Source organism: Carlito syrichta, unplaced genomic scaffold (assembly GCF_000164805.1).
Source record: "Carlito syrichta isolate Samal-C Ts95f unplaced genomic scaffold, Tarsius_syrichta-2.0.1 Scaffold288729, whole genome shotgun sequence".
Taxonomy (NCBI): domain Eukaryota; kingdom Metazoa; phylum Chordata; class Mammalia; order Primates; family Tarsiidae; genus Carlito; species Carlito syrichta.
In genome coordinates, this window is record NW_007232825.1 from 1005688 (window position 1) to 1020500 (window position 14813).

Genomic DNA, 14813 nt, shown 5'->3' on the forward strand with positions numbered 1-14813 from the left:
CTCATCACAGTACAGAGGGTGGGTTCTGTGCACCAGGAAGATCAGACTGCCATTTAAGTTAAAGAACCCCAAGTAGAGGGAGACCTGCTTTGAAAAGAGCCACTGCAACATGACCATTGAAGCTATGACACTGAACCCCATAAAAAATGGTATTCTGGGAGTCACAAACCCATCACGATAGAAAAGGGAAGCCAGAAAGCTCCTCTCAACTTTGAAATGTGCATGAGATATGTGCGGATGGTGACAGTATTAGCAACATGAGCTTGGCAGTAAGATTGACCTGGGTGTTTACAAGTCCTATGACCTTGGACAAGTTATTTAATTTTTGAGCCTCAGTTTCTTCATCTATACAATGGAGATATATTACCTCCCTGTAGAGTTGTTGTGAAAATTAAATGAGCTAATTTAAGTCCAGCACCCTACTGCCAAGTTTGTTGTTATATTATTATTATTATATGGCTAATTTAGAAGGGAATGAACAAAAACATAGAGACTGCTTTAAGGTCATCTGGTTATTCAATAACACTGTCATCATCATTTCATACTAATTAATTACATTTTAAGGAGAGTGTGTAATTCTTTTCATCCAAGGATTAAGTGTTCTATATACATTAGGGCTACTCTGTCCTGAATGGACTGCTGAATCTTGGCTTCTTTCCTTCCATCAAAAGACACCTGTTCTGGGCCTTATCCTTTTATAAAGTTCTTTCTCAAATGAATGACAATTGGATAAATTGATGCTACTTATGTCAGACCTTCCAGGTGACATAATACAGCTCAGTTTAGATTTACAAACCAACTTTAATTCTAGAATTTCAGTGCCACTCCGCTCTCCAGTCTAAGGTAGCAATGTACCAGAGCAAAGGATTAGGCCCTAATTAGAAGCAGGCTGTAAATATTATATGAGGACCCTTGTGTTTCTGCCTGATTCAAGTTACAGTGACTTCCAATCATGCATTTTATCTTTTGGCATGCATACATAGGTGCCCAATAAATGTTACCTTTGGTGATAATAAAACAAAAGCCAAACTTTCAAAAGCTGCAATATCCAAAAGACCATTGTCTGCATTCTTGGCAGCAGCCAGAGAGCCAGTTTTCCCAAGTCAGCAGCCTCTGAGGAGGCTGGCAAGGGGCCAATTCCCAGGGTTGGCGCATTCCTGGGGCCTGGCAAGAGGCCACTGGGACACTGTTTCCTCTTTCCTTCTCTTTATATAGTGGAAAAATTTTCCCATTTCGACCCCTCTGAGTCTTTTTTCCCCCATCGAAGTAAAGGGAGGGAGTCAGATGAGAAATGTTCCCCAGTCCCTTCCCAAAACTCATCTCCCACTGCTCTGAATTGGCAGAGTTCAAAGCAATCAAAGGTAGAAGACAAAAAAAGGAGGGTTCTTCAGCCCAGTTCTCCAGCCTGATTCTATCAGGAGCACTGAGCCTGGAGCAAAGAGACTCCTCAGGACCTTAGGCACAAGGAGTCATTGTACATTTGCTTGGGAGACTACAGGCACTTCTGGAAGATTTTGGAATAAAATTACCTGTTATAAATAGACATTGGCTGGGTTTCAGGAGTGAGAGCAGAAGCCCAAAAGTTCCAGAAAAAATATAATGCTCCATATAAGAAAGTCTGGCATACAGTTCATGAACAGGGGACTACTGAGCCATCAGACTCAGAGGAAAGGAATCCAAGGTCTGGTCAGATATGACCTGCAGTCAGCACCTGGGTGAACATTTCTGGCTGATAACATCATGGATATGTTATTCCATTTTTTAAACAGCATATATGTATATATTAAGTCATACATTTTAAAAAGTCTTTCCTGAACGTGTTTCCATCTACAGACAAAGAAAGCTGCCATCTGGAGTGGCCATGTCAGCGGGCTCTGCATGTTTTCAGCATAGAGGAGACTGCATGCCAAGCACTGTGCTGCATGTGCTGTTTTTGTGTTGTGAGTTGGGTTCTTTCCCTTAATCCACTCAAAAACCCTTTGAGTGAGAGATGATCTACCTGAGCCCATGAGTTCAAGACCAGCCCGGGCAATTTGGCAAGACCTTGTCTCTACAGTAAATCAAAAATTAGGTGGTAGCACATGCCTGTAGTTCCAGCTACTTAGAAGGCTGAGGCAGAAGGATCACCGGAGCCCAGCAGGTCAACGCTGGAGTGACCGTGAGCGTGTCATTTCACTCCAGTCTAGGCGAAGGAGTGAGACTCCAATTCAAAAAAATGAAAAAAGAGAAGATCACCTCTACTTATAGATGAAAACATGGAGGCTCAGTGAACATAGGTGACATAGCCAAGCTCACACAGGTAGCAGGTGGTAGGTTGGGATTCGAATCCACTTCAGGCTGAATCTCCAGCCAACCCATGTTCTTCCCATTACATGACAGGGCATCCGTTTCCACTATGCCCTTTAAAATGAGTGCTTTGCATACAGAAAGCTCTTAATACATCGTTCTTCCTAAGGCTGCAGCTGCTGCTCTAATTTTTTAAGTTGAAGTTTAGTGGGTAGGAGTTGCACCACTCCCATCATAACAATGCCTTCCATTTGCACAAGGTCCTAAAGTCTCCAAAACTCTTGTTCTTTTTTTCCTAACCATCATGACAAACCCAGCACTGAGGACACACAGATTCTGAGAGTATAGGAAACTTACTGAAGGTCACACATCTACTGATCCATTCCATTCAAATTCCATTCTAAAGATTTAGGGTTCTAATGCAGGGATCAACTCGGTAGACCATGTTCCTGGTACTCCAGCACCACACAACATGCACACAGCCCTGCCGGGGGCGTTTTAATCAGAGAAGACCATGTCACTGGTTACACGGAACTTGTTCTGAGGGTGTCACACCACACTGTCTGGTCAAACTAAATAGACAAGACCAAGGGAGTGGACTGTGAAACAACACCCAGAAACTCATTTCAGATAATATATTACAAATAGGCCAGTCTGACTAGGGATAATGTTTTCTCTGCACAAAAATGAGAGAAGAGAGGGACTAAGGTAGCTGTGCATGGTCATTTTGTAGAGCAAATGTGCTGGATATATCCTGCTGTCTCCTTTCTTTTAGTTTCCAGTTGGGTTCAGCCAAAAGAGGCACTGGGGTACAGGAGAGTGTGAGGGGAGTGAGAGGTAGTGTTTGTGTCCCGATCCCCTTGCTGTCGAGCCAACACTGGTTGGCCATATCCGCCCCAAGGTAGCATTTTCTCCCAGGTTGCTTACTCCCTACAGCCTCATGGTTCTTCAGTCATTTTCTAGGCCCAGTAGTAACAGCTCCCCACTATTTCTAGCCTCAGGGGCTGCACTATTATCTTCTTGGGCTCCCTACATCCTGCCACCCCTTTGTAAAGAGGCCCTTTAGTAAACTTGCCTCTATTACTTGGCTTGAGTGTGTCCTGTGTCTGTTTCCAGGACCTCAAAGCCGTAAACCATATTTCTGATCCAGTTTAGTAGACAAAACTATGGGAAGTTATTCTGATCCTCCTAAGGAATGAGAAATGCTGCTAACTACTTTAGACCAGGCTCTCTCTTTCCCTTACTTTCTCTTTGCTGTACTTCTCCAAACAGGAATCAGGTCAGATACTCTGCCTCTGGGACCTGTTAAACTTGGCCCAGGAGATCTCCAAACGGCAACCCACCATTCCCGTCAGTCTAGCTGAGATTCCTCTCTGGGAGGAAGAGACGACAGCATTGGTCTCATCCCATTCTATCTAGTGATGCCATCAGAAACTTCACTCTCAGCATGTGTGCACCCACGCTGGATCACTGCCAGCCTCACGGTCACTCCATCTCCAAAGGTGGCAGCCCTCTGACAACAGCTTATCCTCACAAAAGGGCCAATAGCTCCTGAACCTACTTATCTGCTGGCTCTGACAGACGGATCCCAGAATTTACCAGAGCAAATGATTTTATTTCCCTCAACACAGCTATGTGCATGAGAGCAGTCAACGAATTAATTGTATTAGGAAACCTACCAAGCTGAAGACAACAGCTTACAACTAAGAACCAAAAAGGTGCTGAAAGAAGAAGGCAAGCAAACCTCAGAAGCATCTTAGGAAATGGACAATTATGGTCCATTAAGTCTAGTTCGGAAACTGAAATTGATGTGGAGGAAACATCTGGAACTGCTTGGAATGTAAGGGAACCAGGAGGAACCACGGTTTGGGCTTACAGAGAGCAGCTCAGACAAAAGGGATTCCATGTTAGGAGAGAATTGCAAAATTAGTACATGAAAGGGACAGAATGGAGGCAGTGCATCTGGTGTTAAGTGAAGCGTTTGAACACAATGGCTCCTGGATTTGCTCTTGAAATATTAATTGCAATTGGGCTGGAGATGAGGGCTGTGTGAAAACTGGCAGAAAGATCATAAATACTGGCCAAGCTGAGCCATGGCAATGGAACAGGGCGATGCAACATGAAGTAATGAGAAATGCTGCCCCATTCATGGCCGTGAACCCTGTGGATGTTTAATAAATATTAATTGATGATAATGAACTACAGTGCTGGGTGGTAAATTAGGGTAAGGCAGTTAGGCTGCTGAAATACAACTCATATATGTGCAGTTGGTGCAACATATGCTGATAAATGAATGAGATGGAACAAAATGAAAATGATTTAGCTGTGTGGTGCATTTTGCCTTGCACCAGGAAGTAGGGGTAAGAGAACGTGAATAACAGAGTCAGGCAGGGTGGCTGGAGGGGACAAGAGGAAAGGTAGGACAATAATTCAGCATTTCAGTAGCTCTTGTTTAGGGTCTTAGCAATTTCTCACGTATGAGCCAGGCACCTTAGAGTCATACCTGTTCTTTTAAGACACTGTGGTTTTTTCAATAAACTGCTTCAGGGAACTCAGGGACACCATGGATTAAATTTAGACCAATTTCTTGGAGGGAGATATGAAAGTCCTCCTCCTTGGGGAAGCCTTCCCTGATCAATATAGCCAGAAGAGCAACTTCTTCTTTCTAAACCCCATCAGTTTTACTGTTTGCACCACTGTATACCTCCTGGTATGATGATGTGTGTAGATGTGACTAGATTCCTTAAAAATGTGTAAAGCAGAAGATTTGCATTTCTTAGAACTCATTTCACAGTGCTTCCAACCCAGTAGGTGCTCAAATCCTATGCTGATCAATGAGACACTCAGGAAAGGAAAACAGGCACATATCAGAGAGAACACCAGATGCCTATTAGGTTTGAGGACCAGCTTCTAAGGGGATCGATGAAAACTCTACCTCTTGTTATGGACAAAGCACTAGAGAGTCTGCCACCGGAACAATCCTTAGCTGCCAGAGGATGATGCAGAAAAGTCAGTTGCCATGGAAACTTGTATGATCTGATGATTCCCATTGTTGAAAAATGGTGAGACACTAGGAGAATGACAAGCAGATTTCGGAGCCCTAAGAAAGCACGAAACATGCCAAGCAAACGTCTTTCCTCATTTGTACTTATTTCTGCTGTAGAAGCAGTATCATTTCATCATCTGTCAATAATGCAGCATTTGCAAAGGACTTTCAAAATTTGTCTGCTTCCTATTTTGACTTGGTGATCTTGGAGACCCTTAGGGTGCAGAGAACTATGGCTGATGCTGGCAGACAACACTCAGTGTAGCAGTGGGATACAGGTAATGGAGGCAGATGTTGCCCGCCCCTGTTCCGTGAGCCTGGCAAGGGAAGCCATCCATGGACAGGTGTTATGAGCAGCACTAAGGGCAGGTGAAGATATCTCACCATTCTTTGGTCATAGATACCTGAGATAATCTGATTATACCTATGGACTTTACCCCAGGAAAACATGCAAATGCACATAACATAAAATCTAATATAAAATATTTCAGAGAATTCAAAGACCTGGGAGTCAATTCCTACATTTCCCCTATTAAGCATCTTAGCACTCAAGAGGGTCCAGGACATCATGTTAAGAATCTCTGATAGAGGCAACCCCCTCAGGTTCCCTCCCACTGTGAGAAATTTTCTGTCCTCTCAATAAATCTTGCTTTCAGGAAAAAAAAAAAAAAAAGAATCTCTGACGTAAAACAACAGCAACAAAAATTTACACACACACTCGAATCATCCTTGGGCAAACCTGAAAAGTAGTGTGTCATTTTGTCTCTCCAATCTCTCCAAGCAGTACCCAAGGCCTTCTTCATGTGGTCCCTCCTTATCCTACATGAGGTATTCCCTGTCAGTCTGTACTTAGTTCATGAGCAGCTGCTCAATGCTAAGGTCATTCACTCGTTTATCATTTCACTAAGCGTTTCTATGTGTCAGACCTTAGGAATACAACTTTGAACATGACAGGACCCACGTCCTCCGGAAGCTCACAGTTGGGATCAGTCAGGGGTGACTTTTCTTCCTAGAGACACTGGGCTATGTCTCAAGACAGTTTTGCTTGTCATAACTGGGAAAGAAGTGCAAATGCCATCCAATGAGTAGAGGCCAGGTGTCCTGCTAGACATTCCACAATACCCTGGACAGCCCCCATGATAAAAAATGATCAAAGAGTGAATCCAAAATGTCAATAGTGTCGAGTTGAGAAATCCTGCTCTAGAGTAGACAGGCCTGTGACAACATGGTAAGTGCAGTGAAAAGACCAGAAGCTGGAATGATGGCAGCTCAAGAGAGGGCATGTTTATAAGAACTCTGGAAGATGTGCTTCCTACGGCAGCCTGCCTTATTTTCAGCAATAAGGGGAAGGACAGAAAGAGGGCATAACAGCCATTCGGAGTGAGTGATAACCACAATGATGGCAGATCTTCCCTCAGGCAATATTGGAGGGAACATCACCAACTGCAAGTGGTGGGCAGACAAATGGCATTTCTTTGGGGCTCTCCTCATGGGAAATGCTGCTGGCTCGCTCCCCACCTCCATCAGTCAGTGGCCCAGCAAAAGAATGTGCAGTCATTTGGTAGGACAATCACTCAAGTCATAAACCCTATCACACACTGGGGACAGCTATGTGTTGAATGCACCCCATCACTCTCCAGCTCCTCCTTGTACATGTGCACACCACAATCAGTTCTTATGTGGATAAAAACATAAAATTATATATATATAAATGTATGAATACAAACCATTATAAACTTCAGTCGCTAGTAAAGTTGTTTCTAATACCTGGTTAATTAGATAAATTACAAGATCAGAAAGCAGACCTAGAGCCATGTTCCTTATAATTTACCACCCCATCCCACCCTGCCCCTTGGCAATTATTTTGCTGAAACCAAGCCTGGTCTCCCTCAGCAGTGGGTACAGATATGGCAGATATGCTAATACACATGTCTAGCCCTGTTGAGGCAGCTGGGGCTCTTTAAGACTGGGAAGCCCCATGGAGGAGCTCCCAGTCATTAGCATAAAAGCGTGTTCTGCTTCAGAGCTGCTGGTGGTGCGGAGGCAGTGTAGTCTGCAGGTAGCCAGACTGGAATTGAAATCCTAGCTCTATCACTTACCAGTTCTATAGCCTTGAGGAAGTTGAGTTACTCGTTAAGCTTCAGATTTCTCATTTGTAAAATAGAGATAATGAGAGTTCTTACCTTAAAGGGTTGCTGTTAAGTATTAGATGACAGTTTCCATATAAAGCATGGGGGTGCCCTTATTAAACCTCAGTCAATTTTAGCTACTATTACTAAGGGAAGGAAGCCATCCTGGTCTAGACTCAGTGCATGATTCACTGACTGAACATGCTGACCTGTCTGCTAAAGTGGCTTTGATGTTGGCCTCTGTTATCCCCACTGCTGATATGCTCTGTGCCCACTGCTTGGACCTATTCTACTCTGTCTGTATTCAGACTCTGTCCTCAGCATCAGTGTTGCTACAAATGTCCATCCTCCTGCCCAGCACTGTTCTTGTTGGGTGTTTATTTTGTCCCTCTCTTCTGGGATCCCTTCAAGACTCCTAGCAAGTAGCTCCTGTGGGTGGTGTCCATGTGGCTCAGCCTCCCCTGTCACCTGCTAACCCATCTGCCCCCAAATCCATCATGGTCCCCAGAGATCTGCATTGCTGGAGAGCAGGTGGGCAGGGCACTTCTCCAGTATATTCTGGATCAGCCATGACGGACTGAGGTAGGCCAGTGGGCAGATTTACTGAGTAAATATTTGTCTAGGAGTCTGACACTTCTGTAACTCCACCAGTGCCCACTCTCAGGGGGGCACAGACAAAGATTCACCATGACACTAGAAAGTTTGCTATTCCAGGCCGAAGCTGGTCTAGTCTCCACTCATTGCTTTTAATTCTAGATCCTCAGATGTCACCACACCTTCTGATGTATGGCTCCTGTCCATGGTTTCTGTTCTCAGCACACCTAGGAGATAGCTGAGATAATGGCCCACTTAGAGGAAAGGAAGCAGTTAGTGGAATAAAAAGCTCCCCCTCATGCTCTGACCCTTTCCCATTTGATGCTTCTTTGGGAAACCTCAAAGCCATCTTGATATCAGAAAACAAAGGTCAGGCTTTCCAGAAGACAAGTTGGCATGTTCCCAGTGGCCAGAGGCACTGAGTAAGCAGTACTTTACATATGCTTCCATAGATGTGGTCAAGGAGAACTGGGATTTTAGGAGCTGGAAACCTTCTACAGGAATCTGGTGTTTTGTGTTCCGCAAAGAATCCTTATGGTGAAGTGGGGTCTAACCAGAGTGCTATGAGAGTCAAGAAAACTCTAGAAAGTTCTAGTCATGCCTGAAGTGATATAAAATAAAGATTTTTTTTTTCGTATATACTGGTGAAAAAGTAGCACTAATAATACCTCTATTTTGCATTTAGAAAAAGTATCAGGAGGTTGGACATACTCTGTCAATATTTTTTAAACACTTAGAAAATATTTTCTGAAATATTTTTCTGTCATCCTGTGTCTTGCCATTAGAGTATATATACCTTTGCATAACAGCTTTAACCTACTCCTCCTCCTGCTTTGGCATATTGCATATACCGAGGACAAACACAAATCACTACTCAGAAAGCCAGTGCGCAGGAAAAGTAAAACTGAACTTCCAAATTTCTCATTTCTCTTATGTGTTCAGATATCCTTTAGAGCCCAGCCTGCTGCCTGTCTTTGTAAATAAAGTGTTGTTGTTGTTTTTTAAACGTTGCCTATATATATTTTTTCTTTTTTTGTTTTAAATATGTGGGGTAAAATTCAGGGTTAGGTATATAAATGTTCATTATGCAGGTACCCTTATTGATAAGGTATGCCCCTTCCTCCTCTGGCAGTTTCCCTCAACTGCCAATCCCACCCCCCCACCTGGCAGTTTTCCACTACTGCCAATCCCTTTCTTATAGTATTATGATAATTGTTCAAGGTCTGCTTATGAGTGAGAACATATGGTACTTTCTTCTTTGTTTTTGTGATAGATCACTGAGTATGCTCAACTCTAAATCCATCCAAGTTGCTGCGCAGTCTATATTTTTGCCCTTCTTTATGGCTGCATAATATTCCATTGCATATATGTGCCACATTTTATAAAGTTTTATTGGAATATAGCCATTCCCATTTACCCATGTGTCCTCTGGGGCTGCTTTCCCACAACAGCAGAGTTGAGTAGCTACAACTACTTGTGTGGCCTGCAAAACCTGAAATATTTACTGTCTGGACCCTTACAGGAAAAGTTTGCTGACCTCTGCTTCAGAATTACTTCTAGTCACTAAGCAGGGGGGAATGACTGAAGATAAAACAGCAGAGGTTTAAATTCAATGTGAGAAAGAAGTCTCCCTGGGAGGAAAAAAAAATCAGTAATGACATGAGTTGGCACCAAAGAGTGCAGGACAATATCCTTGGGCCACATCTTCCTTCTCTAATATCTGTCCTTGATGACCAAATTATCTTCATTTACTTTAATGCACAGCTCTAACTTCCACAACTCCATGGCACTTCCTCACATCCTCGTAGGGTGATCTCAGTGCCTACTACTGTCAGTGCCACACCACTGACCTCTATGCTATGTAATTTTTCCTGCCTATTTGGACAGCTTCCACAGATAAGCTAGAAACACTTGAGGAAGTGCATCTCCTTGTATACAGGGGAGCAGCGAAACCCTACAGGAAAGAGATGGCACACTCACATCATCTAACCATGGAAAGTTTGGTTGAGAAATTATTTATGAAACTGTGAGCAGAGCTAAGGCAAACCAGTAAGAGAAAGACGAGCGGCCACCCAGAAGCCTGAAGGGGCATGGGGAGAGAGAAGGTGCCAGTGCATGGAGAGAGCTGTAGTGACAAATGTAGCTGAGGTTGTAGGAGGGGGTTTTCCAACAAAAGCTACACTCTAGGCAGAAGGGCCCAGTTGGCAAAAGAGCAGAAAAATAAATACCCCAGGCTTTGATTTCCTGCTAGTTCCTCCCATTGGCCCAAGCCAACTAGATGCCAGATGGCAAGGGCAATGTGCTACATCTTCCAGGGGTGCAGAATAAGGTAGAAAGGGATGAGAAATGGATGTGGAGGGAAAAATGAAAACCATCCAGCACATCTCCTTAACTGATTTTCAGTGATGCTTGTTGATTGACTTTGTGCAATGCATGTGGTAGAAGGCCTGGTTACCATGATGATTTGGATCCAGACAGTCAAGAGGATGAAGAATGGATCGAAGGACATGTGTAAGTATATTTTTGCCCCTGCAAGTCTGTCAAAATTGTATTGCTGTCAGAACTGAGGCTCCAGCATGGCCAACATTTTGTCTTCTTTTGGTGGAGGAGAAAGGAAAGAGGGTACTAACAACAACTCTTAGGAGAAACTACTATTTTCGTCTGTGCTTAAAAGCCAAAATTATTTCCTCCCCAAATTAAAAGAGAATGTTTGCTATTGAAATGTAAACTGGCAAAAAAGATAACTTTCCCACCAGCGTGCTCATCAGCAAAATGCTATCACAGCTACAAGTGTCAAATGGCTATACGTAGCAGCCTAGGAATGAGCCTGGCAAATAAAAAAGCACAGTGTGAAATGATGACTTTTTCTGATCAAAAAGCATCCTGAGGAGGGCTGAACAGTTTGGGGTCAAGAAGCGGCCTTGATTTCTGGGGTGATTTTTATTGTTATCAGAGAGGAGACTGCACTTGCTGTGAATACATGGCTACTCGACACATTCTTACGGGTGGAGGAAAACTTGGAGTCACTCGTTGACCTTTCAGGTCTTTATTCCCCCATTGAAACATATTTTTCACCTCTGTTTCACTTACCTGTCACTTTCTCCTTAAAAAGGGTGATTTAAAAAGTAAAAACTTATCAGCATCAAAAAATATTTCAGTGAATTACCAGGGTACACATGTGTGCACGTGAATATGTACACCTCTACACACACACACAAACACACACACACACACACACACACACTCAACCCCTATCCCATGCCATGTGACTAAGGACCACGAACTTGCTTCCTCCAATGAAAACTTTTTTTCAGTATTTGGACTGTGAGTTTCTTTATTCTGTGATTCCTCCAACCTAAAAAGTTAAAAGCCATTGCAAGGGAACTATAATTTCTACTCAACACTTCAATGATTTGATTATATAAAATAAAAAGTGTAATGAAGTTAATAGTACCTTATTCTTGCAGTACATTACGAGGAATTTTTCCCATAAAATCTGAAAGTGAAAATTACCTTTGGGTCCCCTAACTCTCAAAAATATGGGTCATGATGATTACTGCAATGGAATTTCAAGACTTAAGAAGTTAATATGTTTTTCTTTCCTCTGTTCAGTTTCCCAAAAGGGCATCTTGTCTCTTTGGGACAGTATATAATGAAAGATAAAAAATAGAAGTGACAGGTAGAAGACCTGTGTTCTACTCTTGGTGTAATCCTAGTTGTGTGAACTCGGGAAAAGCAGTTAACCTCTCTGGGCCTTACCTATTCCTTCTGCAGAGTGAAAGGACTGGATAAGCCATTTCATTTTAGCATTGTGTGATTTAAAAAATAAAATAGAAAGCATGCCTTGGGAATAAAGAATGTAATGTGATGTCAGGGTTTTTTTTTTTCTCTTTTATTTCACAGAAGCTCTTATCTAGAATCACTGCCACCTGTTTCTTACCTATTTATTTGTGTGATTTCAGCATACAGCTAAAGAGGAAGACAATGTCTTCGGTTCAAGTTCTTTTCATGCCAGTCACCTTTGATCTCAACTCCGGTCTAGCTCTCTTTCTGGCAACTGAAATTTATTTAAGGTGGTTTCAATGGTTTCCACTACCAAAAAATCAACTCAAAAAGAATACTCTTGCCGTTACCATCCCAGCAGTAGCATTTTATTTGAAGGAGAGAGCAAAATACTAAAACCGAGGGCAAGATTGTAGTCACTTGGCCTAAGCACTATGGTGTTGAACAGCATGTAAGCACCCACACACATATTGTCACAGAAGAGGACATCCTTTCTCAGAATTTTCCCATCTGGGCATGCAGATGCAACAATTGGCCTCTAGGAAACAAGAAAGATATTTCACTAGTGTAAAAACTCTCCTAGGCATGATTATAGGGAGATCTGATGGGGTGAAGTTTCTCAGGTAGTGCCAAGCAACAAGTTCTCATTTTCACAGTATTCTTCTATGCCAACTAGTCAAGAAACAGATTAACGGCACCCCAAGTCTCAGGGTATAGTCATATGCCAAGAGGAATGCAAACTTGGTTTTGGGTTTTTAGCTAGCACTGGTAATGTGACAGGATTTTATTTATACCCATATCGAAGCTGTCTCTAGGCAAAATCTACATGTGGGCACAGGTTTCATTGACACTATTTCCTTTCTCTGATTTTCAGGTACCCAGTACCCTCCTGGTAACCCACGTCTCCTTCTCCTGCCTTGTCCTATCCAGCCCTGCATCTTAATGTTCTGTGTGCTGCCTCCTTCTGTTTACCAATTCCTTCGATGAAATTCTGCTTATCCGGTTGACATTTGGAAATGATCCAAGGCTTTTCATTAATGATTGCTACTATGAATTATTGAAAGACAATGGTTTATTATGTTTGCTTTTATATGGTATTTGCATATTATTGAGACCTAAGGCAGAAATCTATGACTTTGGGGACCAACCAATAAGGATAACATTTCTAGGTTAACAGACTCTTTCTTGAGCTGCTCACATCATACCATATGGCTGTCTCTGTCCCTTGACTAAGACTAAAACAGACCTTTTTGGCATGTTGATATGTAAGAAGTGCTTTTGTTCTGCAATGGAAAGGCTAAGAAATTATCTCTTTATTCCGAGTTTCCCCCAAAGTCAACACACACAAACACACACACCATTTTCACCACATTTTACCTGGAGACGGCAAGATGGGGGTCACATCTATGGGAAGGAGAACTTAAAATACTACCAAAATTTTTAGCATCTGAAGGTATGTTGGTCAATGCACAGCCCATATATAGACACAGATGTTGATTAATAATAACAGGAGAAGAACTTGACATGAAAGTTTAATGCAATCCTTTCCTCAATTCTCAGAAACTCACATGTATGAATAGTTTGTGAAGTGAAGCCTCAGCCATTATGGGGTCAATAGCTAATCTGTGCATGTCAGAGCAAGACTATCATGAATAAGGTACATCCCTACAGAACATGCAAAAGAAGGAACCAAGCTAACACTCTAGTTTACTAGATGAGCAAAAGAGAAATGAGTGACTGGCTTGATTTTATTTCTTGTTCTGCTCACCTGTACTACTTAACAGAAGAGGTGACCCACACATTAGCCCGGAGACGTGAAAGAGTAGCCAACCTTCAGAAATCAATGACTTAGTCTGTTTCATTAGACCAACCAGATTCTTATAACAAATAAAGCAAGGATGTTAAGAATGATGTGTATCTGCATTAAAACTCAGATAGAAAGAAAGTTTATGGACAAGAGAGCTAATTTACATACCAAAGAAGATCTCAGAGACTTCTTGACTCTTCAGAATTTGAGCTGCACTGAGTTCTTGTTCAACTTACCCCAAAGTTCAGATAAATGGAGGATGGAACAACTATATATAGGCTTAGCATTTGGCATCTGCTGTACAGTAGTGTTTCTGTATAAGCTAAAGTCAACTTCACTGGAATTAATGTAATTATATATAATGTTGACAGATTATGACATGTGCCTATTAAGACACTATACAAACATTCCAATAATTTGCTGGCTTTTGAGTTTGCAAAAAATAAATGAAATAAAATCCCAGGGGATATTGCTAATGGGATAACTGGAATAGAGGTTTCAAAAGCATGGGGCTCAGGAAATAACAATCAAAGAATAATGCATTTTCAGCCAAAACATATAGAGTGGTAAATGAATATTTAGTACTTACCACAAGACTGCTGTCTAGAGACAGCCTTTTTCCAAAGTCCCTTTTCTCGAGCTGTCTCTTTCCCTCCATGGGTGAAGTTATTTATTTTCCTTTGTGATTTATAAGAATCCCCCGTCTGTTTCCAGGGTCACTGCAAAAAGTGAACATGTGTTTTACTATCCAAGTGCGCAATGTTTAGGCCTTTGTTTTTCACCTTCTAACCAGAAACAAGTGTTGAAACCAAAAAAAAAAAAAAAACCCAGTTCCAAATAATAAGTATAGAACAGGGCTCTCTCAACTCAAAAGACTCTCCGGGTTACAAATGTCAGAGTTGTCTTTATGGTGGCCCCTGTGTTTTTATAGGTTTTGCTAATGGAGTTGGGGAATGGGTTTGCAGGTTGAATCAGCAGACTGTGGAAAAAAACAAACAGTCCGTTTCATGCCACACTTGCTGCAAACCCGACCTCCCTCTATCAGCCAGAATCATTCTGTAACTGTGCACATAGATGCTGTCTGCAAATTCCATGAGATCAAACTGACAAAACCACGCTCCATAGCTGAGAGTTATTGAGCTTAAGACCCAATGAGGGGAGACTGAAA

The 14813-nt window shown here is 42.2% G+C and overlaps 1 protein-coding gene across 1 annotated transcript in view; it reads right to left on the minus strand.

Annotated features, from left to right (window-relative positions):
- The window catches only part of NCKAP5 (NCK associated protein 5), an 847991-nt gene extending 833688 nt beyond the window's left edge, over positions 1-14303 (minus strand). The window contains exon 1 of the mRNA XM_008053829.2: positions 14235-14303. Within this exon, the coding sequence (XP_008052020.1) occupies positions 14235-14303 (69 nt within the window). The remainder of the gene's footprint in view (positions 1-14234) is intronic.
- Positions 14304-14813: the final 510 nt, after the last annotated feature.